At 40.7% G+C, this 22865-nt stretch overlaps 2 protein-coding genes across 4 annotated transcripts; both read left to right on the forward strand.

Annotated features, from left to right (window-relative positions):
- Nucleotides 1–276: 276 nt before the first annotated feature.
- On the forward strand, nt 277–9982 carry ankmy1 (ankyrin repeat and MYND domain containing 1). The gene is made up of 20 exons (XM_028588025.1): nt 277–658; nt 907–1053; nt 1152–1346; nt 1988–2032; nt 2112–2350; nt 2488–2704; nt 2895–3056; nt 3187–3260; nt 3544–4126; nt 4233–4417; nt 4494–4665; nt 4815–4955; nt 5042–5149; nt 6259–6366; nt 6928–7050; nt 8002–8103; nt 8492–8639; nt 8762–8849; nt 9034–9188; nt 9451–9982. The coding sequence occupies exons 1-20, from the start codon at nt 437–439 to the stop codon at nt 9651–9653; spliced, it is 3417 nt and encodes a 1138-aa protein (XP_028443826.1). The 5' UTR covers nt 277–436; the 3' UTR covers nt 9654–9982.
- An 809-nt stretch (nt 9983–10791) lies between these two features.
- LOC114561881 (E3 ubiquitin-protein ligase RNF14) lies at nt 10792–18057 on the forward strand. Of its 3 annotated transcripts, XM_028588022.1 has the most exons (8): nt 10792–10823; nt 10952–11116; nt 13241–13371; nt 13503–14480; nt 15908–15986; nt 16328–16525; nt 16987–17159; nt 17313–18057. In XM_028588022.1, the coding sequence occupies exons 2-8, from the start codon at nt 10963–10965 to the stop codon at nt 17445–17447; spliced, it is 1848 nt and encodes a 615-aa protein (XP_028443823.1). In that variant the 5' UTR covers nt 10792–10823; nt 10952–10962; the 3' UTR covers nt 17448–18057. The 3 variants fall into 3 exon arrangements, with proteins under 3 accessions (XP_028443823.1, XP_028443824.1, XP_028443825.1); XM_028588023.1 differs by lacking the exons at nt 10792–10823; nt 10952–11116 and adding an exon at nt 11932–11973 and having other exon boundaries at nt 13241–14480; XM_028588024.1 differs by lacking the exons at nt 10792–10823; nt 10952–11116 and adding an exon at nt 12799–12828 and having other exon boundaries at nt 13241–14480.
- The last annotated feature ends 4808 nt before the right edge of the window (nt 18058–22865 follow it).

Below are 22865 nucleotides of genomic sequence, written 5' to 3' on the forward strand. Positions count from 1 at the left end.
AGAGTACCATAACAAAAATCTCGTAATTTGTGAATTTCTAATGTATAAAGTGTCATCAAGGAAACTACCCTTATCTCCAAAACCCCTTATTGCTTATTGAAGGTCACCAAACATAGGTGATTTGATGTAGCCCGGTGTTTGGTGCCGATATTTTTGCTGCTTTAAATGTTCCACAAAGGGAACTTTTTATTAAATAACTTGAAATATGTTGAGACTTAAAATTAGCTGCGCATGCGTAGGAGGTCCACCCGTAGATCCCACTGTTGTCATGACAACCGCTGCTTACAGGAAAGTCAAAACTCAAATCTGACTTCTGACAGCTAGCTAGCTAGCTGAAGTTGTCTCCTCGTTCCTGTAACATAACTCAAAGCTCATTGTTGTTGAGCTCAAATGAAATTAGGTATACAATCTTCAGAGAGGATACGCCCTGGTTAAAATGCTGCTGTCGACCTGCAAAGGTGTCGCGGCAGCACCGGGGAAAGGAGGCACGGAGCCGGCGGCAGGTGGTCAAAGCGACGACCACAGAGGACCTCAAAGCGGGGAAGAGAGAGGACAAGGGTTCGGTGTCCAGGAGTGGCCTGACGGATCCAGATATGAGGGAGAATTTTTGAACGGGTTCAAACACGGCAGAGGGAGGTACACTTGGAAAAATGGAGAGGTAATGTTAAATGAACATAAAAAAGAATCGGGCAAAAGATGTCAGCCTTTTCTAGTTTAGGTCAGCTAACGCTAACGTTAGCTCAATTCATTTTTAGGAGTTCATAGTCAATAGCCTAGCTAATATAGCTAGTTTTATGTTATGGTATGTCGTGTGTGACATGACAATACCATGTTTTACTGTCTCCTGTCAGTTTTTCCTGAAGTTTCAAGTCACTATTTAATGTTCCTGTCTGCTCCTTTGTGTAGTTCTATGAGGGCTCTTTCTACAAAGACTACAGGCATGGGGATGGACTGTACTGTTGGCCCACAGGCCACAAGTTCACTGGCAAGTTCTACCTCAACAGAAAGGAAGGATACGGACAACAACTGTTCCCTGACGGAGCCATCTTTCAGGTAAAATTGATGAATGGGTGGATGCCAGGCATTTTGCTAGGTTTTTGTTTTGTTTTTAAATATCAGTAAATAACATTGAACCTCTCTCCACCTCTCAGGGTTTGTACCATGCTGACCAGAGGTTTGGTCCAGGTGTGGTTAGTTATCCAGATGGGCATGAGGATGTGGGTCTGTGGCTCCAGGAGTGCCTGCTTAGGCTCTGTACGTCTGATGAAGAGGGCTTTAGCCTAAAGAACTTTCCTGAATATGCTGCCTACATGGACCCAGCTGCAATCACAGATTCCCTGACTCAGGTGCATGCTAACCACTGTCTATAGAATAGGCATGCCAGGCTAAAACAAACATGTCATGTGTTATTGTTTTAAGCCAAGCCATTAATATGTAAAACAAAACATCTCTCCTTACCAGATTGTCCAAAACATCTCTGTAAGACACTAAATCATTGTATTTGCTGTTGTTTTTTTTAGCTTTACTGATCTATTTACAATCCACCCACTCCCCAAATATGTGGTGTTTACACAAACAAATTATAGTAAATTATGTCACTATATATGTATACATTTTAGCATACACTTTAGTATACATTTGGCGGCTGTGGCTCAGTGGTAGAGCAGTTGCCTGCCAATCGGAAGGTTGGTGGTTCAATCCTTGGCCCTGCAGTCCAATGTTGAAGTGTCCTTGGGCAAGACACTGAACCCCGAGTTGCCCCCGATGCTGCGCTTCGGAGTGTAAATGTGTGTGACTGATTATCTGATGAGCAGGTGGCACCTTGTACGGCAGCCTCGGCCACAGTGTATGAATGTGTGTGAATGGTGAATGGTTCCTGTACAATTTTTTCTTTCTAGTCGTTGAGACTAGAAAAGCGCTATATAATAACCATACATTTTCAAAATATTCTTAACTGACCTCTCTGCTCTTCTCCTCCTCTTCCTAGCCTTCCACTAGTGGTTTACAGACAGAAGCCAGGACAGACTCTGAGGTAAAGTACTGCTACAATGAACTGTATGAGCTTTGTGACTTAACTCAAAACAGATAAATTAATTCCCCATCCTCCTCAGGTGGATACAGAAAGAGTTCTGCTCTCAGATGATATTTTTATCCTTCCCCCCGGCATGGAGAGTTACTCAACAGATGGTGACCACTTGCCGCTACCCCCTGGCCGAAGAAGAGAGCTGGATCAACACTTCTATGGCGAGCTGTGGGAGCCAGAAGCTTATCCGCACAAAGGCTATGAGCGAGACCCACTCTCCACCCTGCCCTTACAGGCCCGCATGCAGGCACACATACACAGACACAGGTCAGACATACATCAACATTTTGCTGGCACCAGTATTGAGTAAAATCACAAGACAAACATATCACGTACAGGTACAGTTTTGTGAGTAAACTGAAATAATATGTTTGCTAATATGTATGTATTTGTGTGTGTCTCAGACTACAGGCTGAAAATGTGGGCTGGGATGTGGCAGCTGTTCTCTCTCTGAACAGGGAAAGTTTTGGTCCTAAAGGGCCTTTGGAAGTCAGTTCAGAGTTGTTGAGCCAGCACGCCTCCCGAGGGGAACTGCAGGCTGTGTCACAGATCCTCCAGACTGGTTTGGTCCACCCTGATGTAGCAGATTCACAGGGACACACTGCACTGATTGCTGCCACAGTAACACATTATTTATTTATTGATTCAGTTTTTCTTATTTGCTATTTGATTGTTATCCAAGCCATGTTTTTTTTTACAATTTCATCAATTACAGCAAAAAAGACAAATAAATAAAAGATGAAAATGTTTATTCTTTAGTTTTAGTCTCATGTTTGTGTCTCTGTTTCATTTTGTTTCTTGTACCTTTCAGGTAAACTGCAATAATGATGTGATCCAGCTGTTGTTGGATATGGGTGCTGATATTGACAAGTTGAACTGTGAAGGCATGTCTGCCCTGACTGTGTGTCATGTACTCTACTACCCTTTTCGGTCTCTGTACACCATTTTGACTAAACCACCTGCCAAAACTCAAGTAAGATTCTGCCTAATATAGTTTTTCTCTCCGTTTCATCATCAACTCTAGATTTGTAGTGCACATATATGAAACTGTGTTTTGTACAGACAATTAAAATGAAACAAATTGCACTGTATTGTGTTGTCAGGTTTTGAGGTCTCCATCTGTAGGTGGGAACAGTCCCCAGATCAGCCAAGTGGACTTCACTACAGACACACCCAGGTTTAACAACAGACCTCAGAGCAATAACAAAACCCTGAGCAACTAGTCACTTATCTGACTCACCAGTAGGAATGTAGCTGATATCACCTCTCTCACATATTAATCAGGAGAAACTGTATATATTCTATATCCTGTTACGCACAGCAGAAAAAAGTTCACTGATAATGGTCTTGCCAATGTCATATTCATAGATTTGTCACTCCCTATAGTGTTACCACCCTTTGACCATGTATTTCTCTAAATCAAGTTTATTTAAGTTCCATATTTATTTTGGGATTTTCAGGACAGCGGAGGAACTAACAGAGCGCATCGTACATCACAGCTGTAAAGTGTCTCTTAACAGTGAGCTCATCAATGAGCACTGGCCTGGCCTGAATGAACCTGAGACTCCTGCAGACACTAAACAGCTACAGGAGGAGGAGAGAAAAGAGAAAGAGGTAGAAGGAGAGGAAAGAGACTGCAGGGAGACAGAGAGAGAGGGAAATGTTAGAGAGAGAGAAGAAAGGAGCAGCAGGGAGGATGAGAATGAGAGCAAAGCGGAGGAAAGAGAGATAGAGAGCAGATGTAATCAAACGTGGGAAAATGAAGAAAGTGAGGTGAAAGGGAAGGAAAGAGAATTAAGGAAGAGCGAGGCAGACGTTGAGATTGGTGAGAGGAGAGAAACGGAGTCAAGGAAAGAGAATATGGAGGTGAGCGGGGAGGATGAGGAAGATGTGGAGAAGAGAGTAAGGAATAATCATGAAGGGGGGAGAGGACGTAAGGACATGCCTAGTGTGGAGCGCTTCATTCAGGTGTATGATGGTCACATCGCACTGGGCAGTGTGCAGTGGAAGGAATGTCAAGCTAAGGCAGTGGGAAAAGTTCAGGTATAAAGCACAGAGATCCCATTCTATAATTGTTTAGTTTTTTGAAGTTGTTTGAATTTAATGTCGTCTACTCAACTCTGTCTCTGTCTGTCAACTCTGTCTGCAGCAGGGCAAAGACAGAGAATTGACCCAAAAAACGGCCTTTGACTCTGCCTGCTCCGTCAGCAGCTATAACATCCAGGTCACAGAGGAAGTGATGCAGCGCTCAGCGGAAGCACTGAGTCGCACAGGGATCCCTCAACGCTCTGACACACAGGGGACTGTGCGCAAAATGGCTGCCATGAAAACTAAGTAAGTCATCTCTTTTCTTGTGCCCTTTCACTATGTTCTGATTAAACTGATTAAACTGTTGTGTCTTTCTGACCAGACACCGTGTTCGTTTGAACACCTTGAAGCTGTTATTGGAGCGGGGAGCTGACCCCAACGCATCCAGGATCCCCATGCTGGTCCTCTTTTTAGCCATTATGGCGGCTGACACTGAGGCCGTCAGGAGACTGCTGCTGTGTGGAGCTCGCACTGACATTCCCCTTCCACCTGAGGTAGAATTCTTTTTTCCCTCTGTAGCTTTTTTAGTAATGTCACACAGTACACGTTTGTTGAGCCACACAGAAAAGGGATCCCTCAAAACCTTAAACAAATTCCATAAAGACAGAAATGAACAATAAAATTACCCTCATCCTTTTTGTAGGAAAAAGGTCTGTATCCCCTACATGTAGCTGCAGCACTGCCAGGTCCAGCAGGTCCCATAATCACTGAGTTGCTACTCCACGCTGTTACTGACCCTGACACAAAGGCAAGCGACCAGAACGACATCTATGAACCGGATAAGGTGAGTGTAATTTTTTTCTTCAAGTTTCTCAAGTCTGGTAAGAACAGAGTTTTAATTTGAGGTGTTATTTTTTTTTTTTTTTACAGATTTTCATGAAGGCCCAGGAACCACTGAGCACCAATGGGAACCCAAATCTTAAAGAAGGAGGCCGAACAGCCCTACATGTGGCCTGCCAGAGAGACGGTGACTACCGGGTCAGAACATACTGTACATGCACATGCTCACACCTATACATACCATCACTGATAAAAACATGATGCTATGGACTGTTCTAATCTGTAGCATGTTGCAGACATGATAATGATCATACTAAAAAAATAAACTTTTTCAGGACACTGTATTTTAAAGATTTTCCATGCTTGTTCATTGAACTATAAACAATGAATGAACATGCACCTGTTGAACGGATGAAAAGACAATAAGAGCTTGCAGGCGGTAGGCAATTAAGGTCACAGTATAAGAAAATTAGGAAAGTGAAGAGACCTTTCTACTGACTCCGAAAAACACCAGAAGAAAGACGCCCAGGGTCCCTGCTAATCTGCGTGAATGTGCCTTAGGCATGGTGCAAGGAGGCATGAGGACAGCAGATGTGGCCAGGGCAATACATTGCAATGTCCCTACTGTGAGACGCCTAAGACAGCGCTACAGGGAGACAGGAAGCACAGCTGATTGTCCTCGCAGTGGCAGACCACTTGTAACAACACCTGCATGGGATCGGTACAGGATGGCAACAACAACCGCAAGAACCAGGCCATTCTGGTGAAGTACATGCACTGCAGTACTTAATGCAGCTGGTGGCCACACCAGATACTGAGGGCTACTTTTAATTTTGACCCCCCTCCCCCTTTGTTCAGGGACACATTATTCCATTTCTGTTAGTCACGTCTGTGAAAATTGTTCAGTTTATGTCTTAGTTGTTAAATCTTTTAATGTTCATACAAATATTTGCTTATGTTAAGTTTGCTTAAAATATAAAAGCAGTTGAAACGTTTCTTTTTTTGCTGAGTATATATTTACCCGGTGTCCCAGAATGACAAAGGAAACATGTTACACACAAAAATACACGCAGAGTTCAAACAATTTGTTGTTAAGTTTATTTTACATTCAACAGAATGGCTTTTATTGTTACTGGTTAAATACAATGGCTAAGAAGACATTTCATATATTTTACTACTAATACAAAACTTTGCATGGCTGTTGCCTCTGCAGGGTATTTTATACAAGGCCAAAAATCACAAATACCATGAGGTTTGCTAACAATAATACTGTTTAAAGGACCACTGTGTGTGTTTGTTTTTTGCAGAATGCTAGCAAGGTGGTAGCCCTGCTGCTCTCCCACAGAGCCAGCACAGACCTCATCTGGAGTGGACACTCACCTCTCTCCCTGGCTATAGCAAGTGGGAATGACCTGGTAGACCACACACACACACACACACACACACACACACACACACACACACACACACACACACACACACACATTTAGACTAGAGCGTGGATCGGGCCACATTTTTCTGTCCAAGCCCGGCCCACCCGCATCCAACAGAGCAGTAACCGAGCCCGGCCCGAGCCTGACAGGCATTAAGATATTTATGTCTGAGCCTGACCTGAGCCCAACACAGTTAAAATGTCATTGTTTTTCTCATACTAATGACAAATGTATGTTTGTAGGAAGGCATTTGGAAATGTCAACAGATGAGCGCATCAGTGCACACGGGGCAACAATTGCACGTTAACACAGGCACGCACCTACAGAAGAAGCTTTTTTAAATTTAAAATGTTCAATGCCTTATCACACTGATGTGACTGAGCCCGACCCGAAGCCGAACATCATTTCTAAATATCTGAATCCGGCCCGTTGGGTACTGACAGGCTCGGTTTGGGTATCCATCCTCTAATTTAGACACATATATACTGTACATGCCTACAAAACCTGAACCTTGCTCTGAACCTTTTCCTTTTCCCTGTCCAGGCAGTGGAGGAGCTGTTGAACGGAGGTGCAAATCCCAACATTCCCTTGGGCTGCAGGGTGGGCAGCGCCCTCTGTGCTCTCGCCAACATTAACTACCACTTAGGTGGCAACAGAGCTAAGCTGGTACGCAGACAAACACATACAAATAGCCATATATGTAGATGAAAATGTTGGATGATGGATGGGTATTCACCCGATAAACCCTCTTTAAAGGTCCCGTGTCATGAAAATTTCACTTTATGAGGTTTTTTAACATTAATATGCGTTCCCCCAGCCTGCCTATGGTCCCCCAGAAATTTTTATAGGTGTAAACCGAGCCCTGGGTATCCTGCTGTGCCTTTGAGAAAATGAAAGCTCAGATGGGCCGATCTGGAATCTTCTCCTTATGAGGTCATAAGGAGCAAGGTTACCTCCCCTTTCTCTGCTTTGCCCACCCAGAGAATTTGGCCCACCCATGAGAGAGAGACATCATGACTTTCAAACAAGCAAAGTGGCAGTTGGTCAGGGCCCCCCCTCCTTCTTCTCTTCAGACACAGAAATAGCACATACTAAGGAAAGCTCATTGTGGGACTGGCTCTAGTCGCTGTACCAAGGCTGAATTTCGGGAAAGAGATTTCAGATACAGTATTAGGGGACCACTAAGGTCTATATAAAAGCATCCAAAGAACACCATGTCATGGGACCTTTAAGGCTTTTACAGTGACATTTGTCAGGCATTTATACATTTCCAACATGTAGCTGCCTGATAAATTGACAGTGTTGACTGTTATTTTTGATTGTTTTGCTCACCTCCTCTAAGGTTGAAGTGTGTGTGTGTGTGTGTGTGTGTGTGTGTGTGTGTGTGTGTGTGTGTGTGTGTGTGTGTGTGTGTGTGTGTGTGTGTGTGTGTGTGTGTGTGTGTGTGTGTGTGTGTGTGTGTGTGTCTCAGAGGGGCTGAGGGCTCTGTTGGATGACTATAACAGTGGCAGTAAGAAGAGGCAGGGCCTCTTGGAGAGCAGATACGTGTGTGTGTGTGTGTGTGTGTGTGTGAGAGAGAGAGAGAGTAATTTTGTGTGTAATGTGTCTCTGATGTAGTTGGACATGTTGGCTAAGGCTGGTGCCGACATCTTGATGCCAGTTACGGTGGGTGATGTTGTGGGAACCGCAGTTGACTATGCACACTGCTCCTTCAACCAGGTAACACATCACTGTACGCATTTCAGTTGACTTCAGTCAAATACACAAACATTGCAATAAATCATATCTTTGTAAACATATGGATTTGCTTTTGTAGAGACTGTGTCAAAGAGTTGTTCATTCAACTTTGTGGTTATTTTTAGATAGATAGATAGATAGATAGATAGATCTTGTTGATAGAGTTGTTGATTCAACTTTGTGGTTAATTTTTAAAGCCATAGCTAGTGTTTGAGTTGTACTGGACTCCATTATATTGACTAGTGTTTCTAATATTTTGCCCCCCATCATGTATGCCAATCTTTTATTCAGAAAAGATTCAGGAGGAGTTGAATCTTTTTTGCATAATTTAACCTAAATAGCTGTCTGTGTGTTATATGTCACTATCTAGGACTTTCGTATTGCCAACACTCCCTTCCATGCTCTGAACATGCGGGAGAGGGAAACATTCAAAGCACGGCGACAGCTGCTGAGCATGATGGGAGATCTGCTAAGACAGACTGCTAGCCAGAGGGAGAATTTACATCTTACGTCAAATAGTCAGTACAGTGTATTTGTGTTTTTTTAAGGCAAAAATATCTACTCTATATCTATTCATTTTTGTTTTGAGTATGGCTATGAATCATAGTGTGGGTATGTGTGTACTGTATTTATGTAACAGGTACAAGTAGCACGGGAGCAGGTGCCATTTCCTCAAACGTGCCCCTCCCCAGCTGTGAAAGTTCATCGACCATAACAGAAAAACACAGGTACATATACACACATAATTGACACACATTCATGTTCATATTGTCCTTTTTTATTTTTGTCATCCCTGTCATTTGAACTTGTACTCTGTACAACTTTGAATCGACAATTTTGTCTGAGAGCTCAAAGGCAAAATAAGGAAACAGAAATGTTTTAGTTTCCAACTGTGTGTGAATTTTTTCTTAGGAAACCAGCGTTTAGGTTCTGCTATCACTGTGGTCGCTCGGCATCCGTAAAGCTGACTGCATGTAGCCGCTGCCACAAGGTCTTTTACTGCTCCAGGACCTGCAAACTAAAAGCATGGGATGAAAGACACAAGGAAGAGTGTATCCGGGTGTCAGGTGGGAATTAGGGCCTCTCCATCTCCAACCCAGCAAACCAAATAGCACTAGCCCCAAACCCTACCCTGAAGCAGGAGCACCGAAGCTCATATAAGCTTTTAATAAAATGACAATGAGTAACTTTGTCATAGTGTTTTGAATCTGTCATATCTGTAGGGTAAAATCATGATGATGTACAATATCTGGGAAATACTAATTGGTTTTTATCTTTTGGATGAACAGAGCATGTAAATACTTTGTCTATCTGTCTCTCTCAATCCAGCATCTGCTGATGGCATCCAGAAGAGTGTTGCGTTTAAATCCCCAAAAGGCCCCAGGCCCTTGACTGCCATGTTGAAATCCAAAACCGTCCCCAGGCCCTTGAGTGTCAAGTTGAAATCCCAAAGGGCCCCCAAGCCCTTGAGCATGGCAGAGAAGGTATTGGAGAGCCAATTCAACCTGAAGGAAAACTACAGCTTCAACTGATGGATACTAATATTTTGCATACTTAATAACAGCTGTAGTACTACTTTATCTACCTAATACTGTAATGCACTTCTGTTACATCATTTCTTTCTCTTTATATATTTGGCTAAAGGATGATGACATTATGTTGTGCCATAATAATTTTTCTTTGGTGTATTTATACTTGTCGAATTTGTAATCATCTGTTATAGTATTATGATAAAAGTGTAATAATGTTTCTCCCAATATGTGCTATTGCCACAGAAACACTGAATGGCTGAATTTACATATTTTCAAACCAGTACCAGATTTTTGCTTCTTTTCTATCTAAACATTCTGACTAAAGCTATTACTGTTGTTGAGCTTCATTTTCGTAATATCCTCTGGTTGATTTTTGAATGAATAAGGAGAAGTACGACAAACATATTAACTCAAGTTTCACTTTTCCATAGCTTTCAATTGCATCTCGTGGTCTTCTTCAGCCATTTCATTCAAATAAAAGTACAGGAGTTTTAAAAGCAAATTGTACTTAAAAGTATCAAAAAGTACTTGTTCTGCATAGGAAGTCCCCTGTGTTTGATATTATTTAGGAATTAGTATATTATAAATATTATTATATATTAGATTATACAACAATGTGCAAGTAGCGTTTTACTGTTCTGTAGCTGGTCGTGTTGGAGTGAGTTTCAACTACTTTATATACAGTTTTTTACTGTTTTATACTGGTATATAAGACAGTCCAGTGGTCCCCAACCTATGGTTTGGGCCCCTCCATATATGGACACAATAATTAAATTAAAAGAATTTAAATATTAATCAGAAAGGTAACTAGTAACTAAAACTGTCAAATAAATGTATTTCCTTTTGAAATGTATTTAAGTATGAAGTAACATAAAAATGAAAATAGGCTACTCAAGTAAAGTAACTAAGTAAATACAGAACTCAAATAAATCTCCTATTTTTGTTTGAATGTCTTATCCAGATCGTCGTTACAGTATGGTTATTTATTTGTGCAAAGGAAAGTGTGTTGAACACGATTACCGTAAATGACCTAATAATGCCTGTTGTGCATAGTCATAACAGCAGCGCTGTAGGGTGAGCTTGCTGCTGTATCCTGCGCCTTGAATCATACACCTATGAGTCAACAGACAGGACCTGGAGCAGGCTGGCGTGACGTTACAGGCTGTCATTGTACTGAAAATTATATTATTTTTTTGTTATACTAAGACTTTCAATTATTGTTCAAAGAAACAAAGCCGCAGAAACAACTGCAGACGTCTACTAAACTCCAGCAATTATTCAAAAACTTCTCGTGATAGGAGCTGGAGCTATGAATGCGGACATGGAGGAACAGGAAGACGAACTGCTCGCCTTGCAAAGTATCTTTGATTCGGAGGAGTTCGTCAGGGATGAATCGAAGTCTGCCGGAGAAATTCGAGTATCTGTTGAGCTGCCTTCAGAGTTTATTGTGGCCCTGAAAGAAGGTAATTAAGCCGGTTAGAGAAATATGATATTGATATGAACAGAAGGGTGTAGGTTGTGTTGACTGGGAAAATGTTTCTTGTCAATTTGCTTTGCATGGAAAACTACCCATTGTATGGCTTCTATAAAAATAATTTTCTTCTGTTTTTACTAGCAAGGAAACAATATGTAATTTAAAGATGTCATGAATGCTTGATTATATTGAATGTTAAGAGCATAGGAAATAGATTTGGATGGGGGGTGTATGGCGAGTGGATTGTGTCATTCAAAGGATAACCAGGAGAAGGAGAAGGAGCAGGTTACCCTCCCCGTCGTCGCCAAACCGTGTGGAATTTTGAATTGATTTAATAGGGATTGCAGACGAGAGACCAGCGGCGACTAGACGGCGAGTGCGTACAAACATTTTCCAGCGGCGACGTGGCGACGGCGTATGTTTAGAATTCCCATCAAATTTACGCCTAGTAAAGACGTCTAAACTAAGTACGTCGCCTTACAAACGTGTGAAACAGACGTCTTCACTATCTAAAGACGTCTGAACTATGTACGTCGTCAGGGGGACTTTTCCCCTAATATTGAACTAGAGTATTTGTTATAGATTCATAGAGTCATTGTTTGGATTCACATTTTGTTAGTGTTCTTTTGCTTACTTTCTGGTTCTTATGTGTTACTCATAATGTGTGGCTAATAATATCATCATGCTTATAAAAAAAGTATTAATGAACACTCGAAATGTCTCCATGGCAATAAGAGACAGATGCCGTTTGAACAACAATAATAAATAAAATAGCAATTTGGCATATTTAACCAAAATCAACAACAATCATCAACTGTCTTATGCCTCCTTAGGACCGTAACGAAGGTATAGTCACAAGATATATGATCAAAATCATAAAAATAACAGCTTATATAGCTGGGGAGCTTGCAGCCTTAGGGATAGTTGCGTCAACTTGTTACCCAAAATGAACGTCAGTTCACTCAAAAAATACAAACAAATTAACTATTAAGAGTATTCAACATAAAACAAATATGAAGGTGCTTGATTGACATTTACCCATTACATAATAAATAAGTCAGTGATTTGGCTGGTCTTAGCTAGGCCAACTAGCTAGATAAAGAACAGAGAGCCAGCCCACACAGCGAGACCGTGGTGCCTTTGACTCAAATCGGCGACGACGCTAGGTGTGGCGGCGTTCTTATCAACTACGATGTACACTGGCGACCGTGTAGTCAATCCACACGTTAGAGTCACACGACAGTCTCCTTCGGTAGGTTATCCGTGGCACTATCCACTCGCCATAGTGGGTGAGATTGAAAAGAGCCGTCTGGTTGGTTGGTCCGGTAGGATGTAGACTGGAGACCGGATGGAGTGAGACTCATGTTCCGTCTCAGGTGCTTTCACCCGAGCTGATTTCATATCGCCCGGGTGGCGATATTACGAATCCCACTATGGCCACGCCAAGACCCGCCCTTCAATAGCGTTCACACACTACTATTGGCCAGGCGTCCATGCTTACATGTAAAGGTCATATCCCCTGACCAATCCCCTAACCCTAACCTTAACCCCTCGAGGTGAAATGCCTAACCCCAACCAATCGAGCTGCTTCATAGGGCGGGTCTTGGCGTGACCATAGTGGGATTCGTAATTTTGCACCCGGGTGGTACCTAGGATAAGAAATAAGAGAGGAATGCACTGGACTGAGAAGGAAGGGATGAGGTGAGTGAGAAGTCGAGGTGTCAAAGGTAAAAGGCACGGAGGGTGGGTCGAGAATGCAAAGATAAACACCGCTGAGTGGGTTGGCTTGGAATTTAAAGAGGTGTGGTTGAGGCGTGGACCTGCAGTTAATTCATTATCTTAATTTATTACAAATAATTTCAAGAAATGTTTTAAAATATATGAAATATGTAAAAAATTGAAAATGTGTCATGAATGCAAATGTCCAAAAAAGTAAAACAGTAGGCCCAACAGTCGACTGAATATGTCGTGTGGATATGTTCACTGTCCCCACAGGCTGTGTAAAAGCAAGAGAAATAATGACGAAACCAGGAATGTTTCTTTTAGGTATTGAATATTTAACATATAATGTACTTTGGTCATGTCCCATTGTTTTTTTCTTTCTTTTCCTTAGGTGAAACACTGAGGCAGTATGAGTTCTCATTCCTTCCACCTCTGCTACTGACCTTTGAACTCCCTGATGACTACCCATCCTCCTCCCCTCCCTCCTTCACCCTCACCTGCAGCTGGCTGACACACACTCAGGTAACCAGTAGAGGCCATGTGGCTCAATTACAACAGTATGAGTCACATTTACAACCTGCCAAGTGAGAGGAATGCGGATTGCACAGGGTCAACAAAGATTACATCAGTCTATTTGCCATCACCTCCCACAGCTCTCTGCACTGAGTGCTCAGCTCACTGATCTCTACCAGGCCACCGGTGGGGCTGTGGTGCTCTTCTCCTGGGTACAGTTTCTTAAAGAAGATGCCCTAAGGTTCCTGGACATCCATACTCTGCTGGAGCTCCCCTCTGATGAACACAGCACCCAGTACGATAGCCAGGACTCTTTAAATGCTGCACACACTAAACCAAAAAATAATCAACACACTCCAAAGACAGGACCCACAGATAGCCAAAGTTGTAATATCTTAGATCCATGTAAATCGGACCTCTCTGCACCATCGTTAGAAGTTGAGCATCCCATAGTGATTCTTGCTGATGGCCAAGATCCTTCAATCTCAGACTGGAGCAGCACAGACTCCCAGGGAGCTGTGGCATTGATCCAAAACACTTCTAATGATTCCAACCATATTGCACAGGCCTCAGACGCGAGGGAGGCTGAACAGACCCCCCAAACCTCAGAGGTCAAGGCTGACTTAGAGAATGATCTGAACTCAGCAGCAGGCCAATCGAAGCGTCTTCCATTTGCCCAGTCGGATCAAAGTGGCCAGGAAGATTTCTTAAACGAAGGGGATGTTTCAGTCTCATTATTACTTCCCTCTAGCTCCTCAGACCCACAGGATCAAAGTGAACAAGGAGCTGCTTCTCTGCCAATTGACCCCAGAGAATCCCCTCATAATGAAACCCACACGTTCCCTGGTCTCTCCCAAACTCCGTCACAAGCTCTTCTGAGCCAGCTCTTGATCTATAATGAGGCTCAGAAACAGAAAGTGTTTGCCACCACAGTGTTTGACTGCGGTGTGTGTTTTATGCGCTGGCTCGGTTCGGACTGCGTGCAGTTGCCCGAGTGTGGCCACATCTTCTGCCAGGCCTGTCTTGCCGAGTTCTGCAAGCTCCAGATAACAGAGGGGAACGTCCGGGCTGTCACCTGTCCTGAGGCAGACTGCTCTGCCACCCCTACACCTGCACAGGTACAGTCCTGACCTATGTGTATGTTCTCTCTGCCAACTACAGCTTCTCTTCAAAGCTCTTTCTTGTGTTTTAAGGCTTTGGATGCTAAAGCCTTAAAACAAAAGATCTGTGCTGAAAGAAGTATTTGTATACTTTACTTAAAAGTACATTGTGTAAGAATTTCTCCCATCTAGCGGTGAAATTGTATATGACAACCAACTGAATATTACTTTCTAGCCCTTCCTACTACAGTGGCCGAACCCGAAATTAGCTCTCTCAATCGTTGACACGCAGCTGTTCTAGCCACTCCAATATTTACTTTGTCACGTTGTCATTAATTCTCTTTTTCGCTTCCCTGGCGAGTAATCTCCCCCTTGCATTTGTCACGGTGCCACTGAGTGTAAGAGGGCGAAATGCGGAGGTATGTCCCTCTTTGGCTAATGTATTTTAAAGATGGAGACGCTAAATGGCTGCTGTCATTCGAGCGAGTCGCTGCTATGTATTCTGAATGATTCTGAATGGCAGATTCTACGCTTGCGAGAATACTTTGATTAGTTGGTGGAAGTAGTTACACATGAATGAGTACATATTTATGAAAGAACAAAGGTTATTTTGCTAAGAATCAACTCCAAAAATTACACAATGTCAGTTTAGTTAAAACACGCTGTAGCAACGCTACAATTTGAAGATTCATTACAAGTAAAAGGCCTGAATTCAAAGTTTTACTTAAGTAAGAGTACATAAGTGTTACATAAAGTACCAAAAGTTAGGTACTCATTATGCAAAATAGAGTTTATATTATATTATATTATTGTTGATGCATTAAAGTGTTAGTGGTGTTTTAATGCTGCAGGTGAGCTGAAGCACAATTCAGCAACTTTTATATATATATATATATATATATATATATATATATATATATATATATATATATACACATATATATATATATTTTTTTTTTTTCTTCATATATAATAATGCATCATATTTTGTAAGTTGATTTTGTATAATTATTTTGAATCTGTAAAGTCACTAGTTAACTCTAGCTGTTAATAAATATAGTGAATGTAGTGGAGTTAAAGTATAAAGTAGCATTAAATGGAAATGCTAAAGTGCCTCAAAACTGTACCTCAGTCCAGTAATTAGAGTTACTTTCCAACACTGAAGATACGAATATGATTTCTGGTGGACAAACTATGTAACGGCAATACTTTTTCTAAACATATGCATATATACAGTATATTTCTGACATGAAATTTCTTGTTACTTATGCATGTTTGGAGATGTACACAAATACCAATATCTGCAATATCAGCCGATATTTCAGTATAGCTCAACAAAAGACACTACTATTTAATAGCAAAAATAAATCACTTTCATTTTACTGTAATTTAGATGACATGACTTCCCTGACACACACTTTGCCACGATTTTCCCTGTTTGGTAGGTGAAGCGGCTGGTAGGGGAGGAGCTGTTTAGCCGCTATGATCGTCTCCTGCTGCAGTCAACTCTGGACGGCATGGCTGGTGTGTTTCTCTTATATTCTTGTCAAACTGAGGATGTATTCAAAGCCTTTATACAGAGATAAAATATAGCACTTTCTCTGGGGAAGTCAGACATTTTATAACACGTTTTTCATTTGTCACTGCATATAAGTGTATAAAATGCTGTTTTCGAATTGTTTCATTTCATGCATGTAATTTTGTAATCCAACTGTGAAAACACGACTAATAAAAGACACAAAGAACATTTTTAGCACCTTATTATTATGGGTTATTATTATCTTATCTTATTATCATTTGATTTTACATTGCGTTCATGGAGGAGTCTCTGCTTACCGTATGTCTCTACTTTCTCCTCCTCATAGATGTGGTGTACTGTCCTCGGCGGACCTGTGGTTCAGCCGTCATCGTGGAGAAATCCAGCACTGCAGCTCTGTGCTCTGTGTGCAACTTTGCCTTCTGTGTCACCTGCAAGAAGACCTACCATGGAACAGGTGACTGTCGGGTAAAGAAGAAAATGAACACGGAAATACAAGTCATTGCAGACCTACCACAGTCACAAGGTACACAAGCGTGTGTGTGGGTGTGGGTGTGGATGTGTGTGTTTGTGCGTGTGTGTATTTTTGTGTCAAAAATCAAATGTGTAAGAAAGCTTTTTTTTCTGCAATTATTTGCTAATATCTAAAGTAACTACCGTAGTAATTAAAGCTGTCAAATAACTGTAGTGAAGTAAAAAGTACAATATTTCCCTCTGAGACGTAGCCGAATAAAAGTATATAGTGTCATGAAAAGAAAAGACTCAAGGAAAGTACAAGTACCTTAAATTTGTACTTAAGTACAGTACTTGAGTAAATGTACTTAGTTACATCCCACCACTGGTTTGTGTGGATGCAGATGTGTCCGGATGTGTACCTGAAGCAGTGCTCTGTGTTGCTGTGTGTGTGTGTGCGTGTGCGTGTGCGTGTGCGTGTGCGTGGATGTGTGTGTGTGTGTGTGTGTGTGTGGATGTGTGTGTGTGTCTCAGAGGGGCTGAGGGCTCTGTTGGATGACTATAACAGTGGCAGTAAGAAGAGGCAGGGCCTCTTGGAGAGCAGATACGGCCAAAGAAGAATGCAGAACACTGTGGAGGACTTTCTGAGTGAAAGCTGGATAGACTCCAATAGCAAATACTGTCCTCAATGCTACTGCAGAATAGAGGTATTCAGTTATTTACCTATTGGCAACTTATTTGCACACATACAAGTGAACTCATGAAAAACAGACAAGCACGTGTTTGCTGACACAATTTTATTACGCTGTAAAGTTTTGACTGTGTCTTTGCTAATGCATGTGATGCTTTCTGTGTTGTAGAAGAACAGAGGATGTAACATAATGACGTGCTCTCAGTGTGGACAGAGCTTCTGCTGGGCCTGCCTCTCCAGACTAGGAAATAGTTCAGGCAGACACTTTGTGGACACTCCCTGCTCTCTCCACGTATATGACTAGCGCTGCTGGTGCTTCAGCTACCTTTACTACCAGCCTCTGGCCACTTCCTATGGAGGGAATGGAGTAAACGCTGTGTTCAAATTGGTTAGATTTATGAATTTACTTTTAACAAATACTTGACAGTGCACATAAATGTAGATTTTACGAAAAAAAATGCAAACATAAATAATGTGGAGCATATAATTATAACCTCAACACATTTTAAATCTGTCAGTGGTGGAAGAAGTACTTCAATGTTTTAGTAAAGTAAAACTAGCAATACCACAGTATCAAAATGCTTATCATGCAAGATGTCCCATTTCAGAATATTATATTATTGGATTATAATCAGTGATGCATTAATGTGTAAGCATCCCTATTGTTGCAGCCTGAAAAAAAGTGGAGCTAATTTTAACTACTTTATATACTGCTGGGTAGTGTAATCCAAAATAATAGATCATCACTAATTAGTCAATTTATATTTTGTATTAATAATCTGAATCTGAGAAGTAACTAGTAACTGATGTCATATAAATGTTGTGTAAAAGGTACCATATTGACTTAATTAAGTGGGGTAGAAGTTAGGGCTGTGTATTGGCAAGAATCTGGCGATACGATACGTATCACGATACATGGGTCACGATTCAATATATTGTAATATATTTCGATACTGTGCGTAAGGCGACATATTGCGATTTTTTTAAAGTATAATTTTAGAAAAAATAATATTTAAAAAAAAGACATGATGTTCATAATAGTCAAAGAAGTTTACTTTAGGTAAACACTTCAGTACACAGAAAATCAAACAACCAGTTTGGGATTGTGGTTCACAGGTTCTAATTTTGATATGCTAAAGTAGACCAAAGTTCAGCCATAGCTACATTGTTAGCTTCTAGCAAAAAAGTCAGACACTGCTAGGCACTGTTGGGCAAGGACACTAGTGGTGCGTCTTTGCATAGCCATCTAGCGGTAGGAGGTTTAAACACAACATAAACATGAACCACTGTCTTACATGAATATTTTTTAAAGTAATTCATTCGATTTTTTCTTACACCCCTAGTAGAAGTATAAAGTAGCATGAAATCGAAATACTAAGTACAAGTACCTCAAAACTGCACTTAAGTACAGTACTTGAGTAAATGTACTGCCAACTAAAAACATTATAGGATAAATGGTCTTTTGCTACAGATGGGCCAACAAAGTAATTCATACAAAAAAAGCCCAAAACCTACTAAATATGAAGCTTCACGGTCATTCACAAAATCCCCCCACGTGTCATACTGTGTCATGACCAGGAGAGGGTGCTAAACAACAAGAATGTCAAAACAGCTTGGGCACACTCTCAAATACCTTTACAGGAGACTCCGTTTGGTTATATCAAGAAATACTCTTTGCTTTATCATTTAGTATCTATTAATCAAACAATGCATTGGTGAAAACTGTTATTAAACATGCACCTTTACAGCTCTGGATGCAAAGATAAATAATCTATGAAAGGAAATCGCCCAGGATGCCTTTTTTCTTTTTTTTTAACCAAGTCAGGGTGTTTATACTAAATAATATATCTATGTATATAATATCTTAATATATTTCTTTTTATATATTTATAATATATCATAAATAATATATTTATACTCCCCAGTTATGATTATTGTACCTAGTGATTCTGCAATTGATTTTTTTCAATCCAATTATTTCTTTGATCAATAGTTAGGTTTATAAAATCCGCAAATAGTATACAAAAACCTGAACATATTCTGTTTACTGTCATATCAGACTAAGAAAACAAGCAGATATTCACATTTGAGTTTACTTTTCTGTTAATATACTGATTGATGAAGCAAATAATCATTGCAGCTTCAGTACCTAGGGTGTCACTTTTTAAACCCTTTTACCTCCCTGTAATGTACCAGTAGTTGTATTCTCAAATAGTATTTTATCTTACAGCATCAAATGAATTGTTCTACATTATTTTTAGATGTGTAATAAATTTACAAGTACTGCTTTGGAATCGTTTAGCCTCAAACTCTTTAACTATAACTTTTAACATGTTATAGATGCATATTCAGCCACTATTCTTCAGAAATGCACAGCCTTTCAAAGGGCACCCTACAGGTTGTTGGGCATTTTGCATCAACTCACTGATTGACTTCCTGTTTTTTAAACGTGTAACGCCGTTCCTTCACTGTTCAGTCATAATAGTGGAACAAAGACCACTGTTGCATGTCCCCAGGCTGTCTGAGACATGATCGGAAATCTACAGCTGTCTTTGATATTACTGGCCCTATCTATTGCTCTCTCTCTCTCTCTCTCTCTCTCTTTGTGTGTGCTTGTAAAGCCTCTTTTTGTGGTCCATTAGGTGAAATATAAAATACAAATGATTAGAAAAGTAAATCAAAAAAGAATACTATCAGGGAACAAAGCACATCAGTTACAAAACACCCGTAGAAAAAAGAAAGGGCCGCAATTGTCATTGTATTGGTAATTTGTTCAAGAATTTACCGAAAGCATTTAATGTTGCACCAAAGATTCCCCATAGTGCTCAGAGCCTTGCAGTGATTGTAAAATATATTAACTATATGGCACAAATGTACTAAAGTGCAAACCAGGACAGAATAATCCTCTAGCTTGGTAATACACCTAAAGGCTTAATAAAGACAAATTAAACTACATGCAGTTTTAACCAATCATGAAACATGCCATTTAACCTTACTGTAATTGGGCCCCTCTTAGTGCTTTCAGACAGGCAGGTATATTGTAAAATAAAGCATTATTGAGCAACTGCATGGGCTATTTTTGTCCTTTCATTTGTTCAGATATTGATGTTATTGGATAGTTTAAGAAAGATTTTTCCCAGAAAAACTGCCACATTTTCCAGTTAACACATCAGCACCAAAGACCAGTGAAAATCCAGAGTGGTGTTGCGTTTGTTGAATCAGCTCTATAGGAAGGGTTCATATTGATGTCTGAGTGAAGGAGAGGACTGTCAATCATCTACTTGAACGGTCTGTTTGAAGCAAATGCTTAGTGAATCTTTTTGGACCACAATGACCGACGCAACATTGTGCACCGACGCTGCATGGACAAAGTTTGTAATTGAGTCTGTTTATTCACTACATTGTTCCATTCAGTGCTTAAAACTGAATAAAACGTGTTGTATTCTAAGCCAGAAGGAATGCACCTGCAGCATTTGAGGACACGCATTGTGCAAAAGAGTTATTCATTTCAAAGTGCAAAAATCCCATGTATAGTATTAATAGCAATTCATGTGCATGAATCATTTTTAAAATGTACCCCTGATAAGAAAGCATTTATGAAACAGAGGGTTTTAGAGGTGAAGCTTTTTTATAGCAGCTTTAAAACTAAACATATTTGTTTGTACCATATGTCTGATGTCCTGTCATGAAGTGCCTTGTGACTGTGCCGCAAACCCAACTGCCCCACGGGGACAATAATGTTATCTACTACATGTACCTTCTCTTATTGCTGGTTTGAGTTAGAAACAGGGCTATTTTGCCCAACACTTACAATAACGACAGTATTACCTACATGCCTTCATTTGTAGTGTACTGAGTAATACTTAAGTTGGTCATACATCTAATGTGCCAGTACTCCATACAGGTAAGTTCTTTTTCTTTACTGTTACTATAATTGCCACTGTTCATCATGTCATTCCATTATACCCACTGCTAAAATGACTATGAGTCATATTTCTTCATCTCTCCCTCTTTCCCTCTCTCCCTCCCCCCAACCGGTTACGTCAGATGACCGCTCACCACGAGCCGGGTTCTGTCCGAGTTTTCGGCCTGTTAAAAGTAACGTTTTTTCTTGCCACTGTCACACCAAATGCATGCTCTTGTGGGAATTGTTGGGTCTCTGTAAATTATAGTCTATAGTACTGTATATAGTATAAACCTACTCTGTAAAGTGTCCTGAGATAACTTCTGTTATGATTTGACACTATAAATAAAATGGAATTGAATTACTGGCCCAAATTTAAGCACTGATTGAATAGCTGCAAATTAGAAAGAACAAAGAAGAAATCCAAACTTAAACCTGAGGGCCAATACACCACATTTCAGGCAATCTGTTCATAAGGTTTGTGAGATATCCTGCTGACAGGCAAACAAACAAACTACCGGGGGCACAAGAACAGCTTTCTTGGCATCGGTTACATCAAGAATAATGAGTAAAGCCTGGCTATCAGTGCAGTGAAAACTAGGTTATGGAGAGCGTCTCCTCCTTGTGAGCCTGTAACAGCATCAGCTAACAGAGCCGTTATTTCCCCTGGAGCGTTACGAGCTGAGCCGCGGAAGAGAACACATGAGACACACATTCACTGTAATAATCATCAACTCAGCCTGGTGATTAATATCATCTGCACGTTTATTCACCTGTCAGGAAACACACAAACGCAACGCACACACACACACACACACACACACACACACACACACAGCCTCAGAAATCAGTTGTCCAGGCATCCATCCAGTCAGTCAGTGGTATATTGGCAACATTGTTCAGAGGCACTGAAAGTGTGCTGAGGTTTTCACAGAGAGTACAGGAGTACATACTGTCCTAACAGTAGATGGAGGTGAGGGGTCCTGAATTCTGTCAGGGTACAAGAATGACTCAGTCTGTAGACCAGGATACATGGGCTTTGTGTTGTGATTAAGTAACATTAGAAAGCAATATAGCTGAAGTTGACAAGCACACACAGTATATGCAGGGAAAAAAATGATATTCTATTTCTGGCCTACAGTTAGATGAGGAGACTGACACTCATTTTGTCTGTATCATTAAGTATGGAGCTGGAGAAAACATGTCTTATATTTTAGATTCTTCAAATAGCCACCCTTTGCTTTTTTATTAATAAGGGAAATAATTCCACTAATTAACCCTGACAAGGCACACCTGTGAAGTGAAAACCATTTCAGGTGACTACCTCATGAAGCTCATTGAGAGAACACCAAGGGTTTGCAGCCCTATCAAAAAAAGCAAAGGGTGGCAACTTTGAAGAATCTAAAATATAAGACATGTTTTCAGTTATTTCACACTTTTTTGTTAAGTACATAATTCCATATGTGTTCATTCATAGTTTTGTTGCCTTCAGTGAGAATCTACAATGTAAAAAGTCATGAAAATAAAGAAAACGCATTGAATGAGAAGGTGTGTCCAAACTTTTGGCCTGTACTGTACTGTACGTGTTAGTTAGTAAGTAAGCTTTAGAGGTGTTGGTAGGCAGATTTATTAACTTTATAGAGTCAGCATAGCTTTTCCCCCCATTTCCAGCCTTTACACTAAACTATGCTAAGCCAATCACCTCCTGGCTTTCAACACAAGTGTGGTATCAGTCTTCTCATCTATCTCTCGGCAAGAAAGTGAAAAGGCATATTTCCCCAAATCTGAAACTGTGCCTTCAACAAATGCTACTTTGCA

The sequence above is a fragment of the Perca flavescens genome, chromosome 9 (genome assembly GCF_004354835.1).
Source record: "Perca flavescens isolate YP-PL-M2 chromosome 9, PFLA_1.0, whole genome shotgun sequence".
In the NCBI taxonomy this organism is placed as follows: domain Eukaryota; kingdom Metazoa; phylum Chordata; class Actinopteri; order Perciformes; family Percidae; genus Perca; species Perca flavescens.

Excerpts from the sequence above, each read along its gene's own strand:
- LOC114561881 (XM_028588022.1), top strand. The coding sequence starts at position 10,963 with ATGAATGCGGACATGGAGGAACAGGAAGACGAACTGCTCGCCTTGCAA. Across the intron at positions 15,987-16,327 it reads AACTCTGGACGGCATGGCTG|ATGTGGTGTACTGTCCTCGG; the intron begins GTGTGTTTCTCT and ends TCCTCCTCATAG. Across the intron at positions 16,526-16,986 it reads AGACCTACCACAGTCACAAG|AGGGGCTGAGGGCTCTGTTG; the intron begins GTACACAAGCGT and ends TGTGTGTCTCAG.
- ankmy1 (XM_028588025.1), top strand. The coding sequence starts at position 437 with ATGCTGCTGTCGACCTGCAAAGGTGTCGCGGCAGCACCGGGGAAAGGA. Across the intron at positions 1,347-1,987 it reads TCACAGATTCCCTGACTCAG|CCTTCCACTAGTGGTTTACA; the intron begins GTGCATGCTAAC and ends TCCTCTTCCTAG. Across the intron at positions 4,666-4,814 it reads ACATTCCCCTTCCACCTGAG|GAAAAAGGTCTGTATCCCCT; the intron begins GTAGAATTCTTT and ends TCCTTTTTGTAG.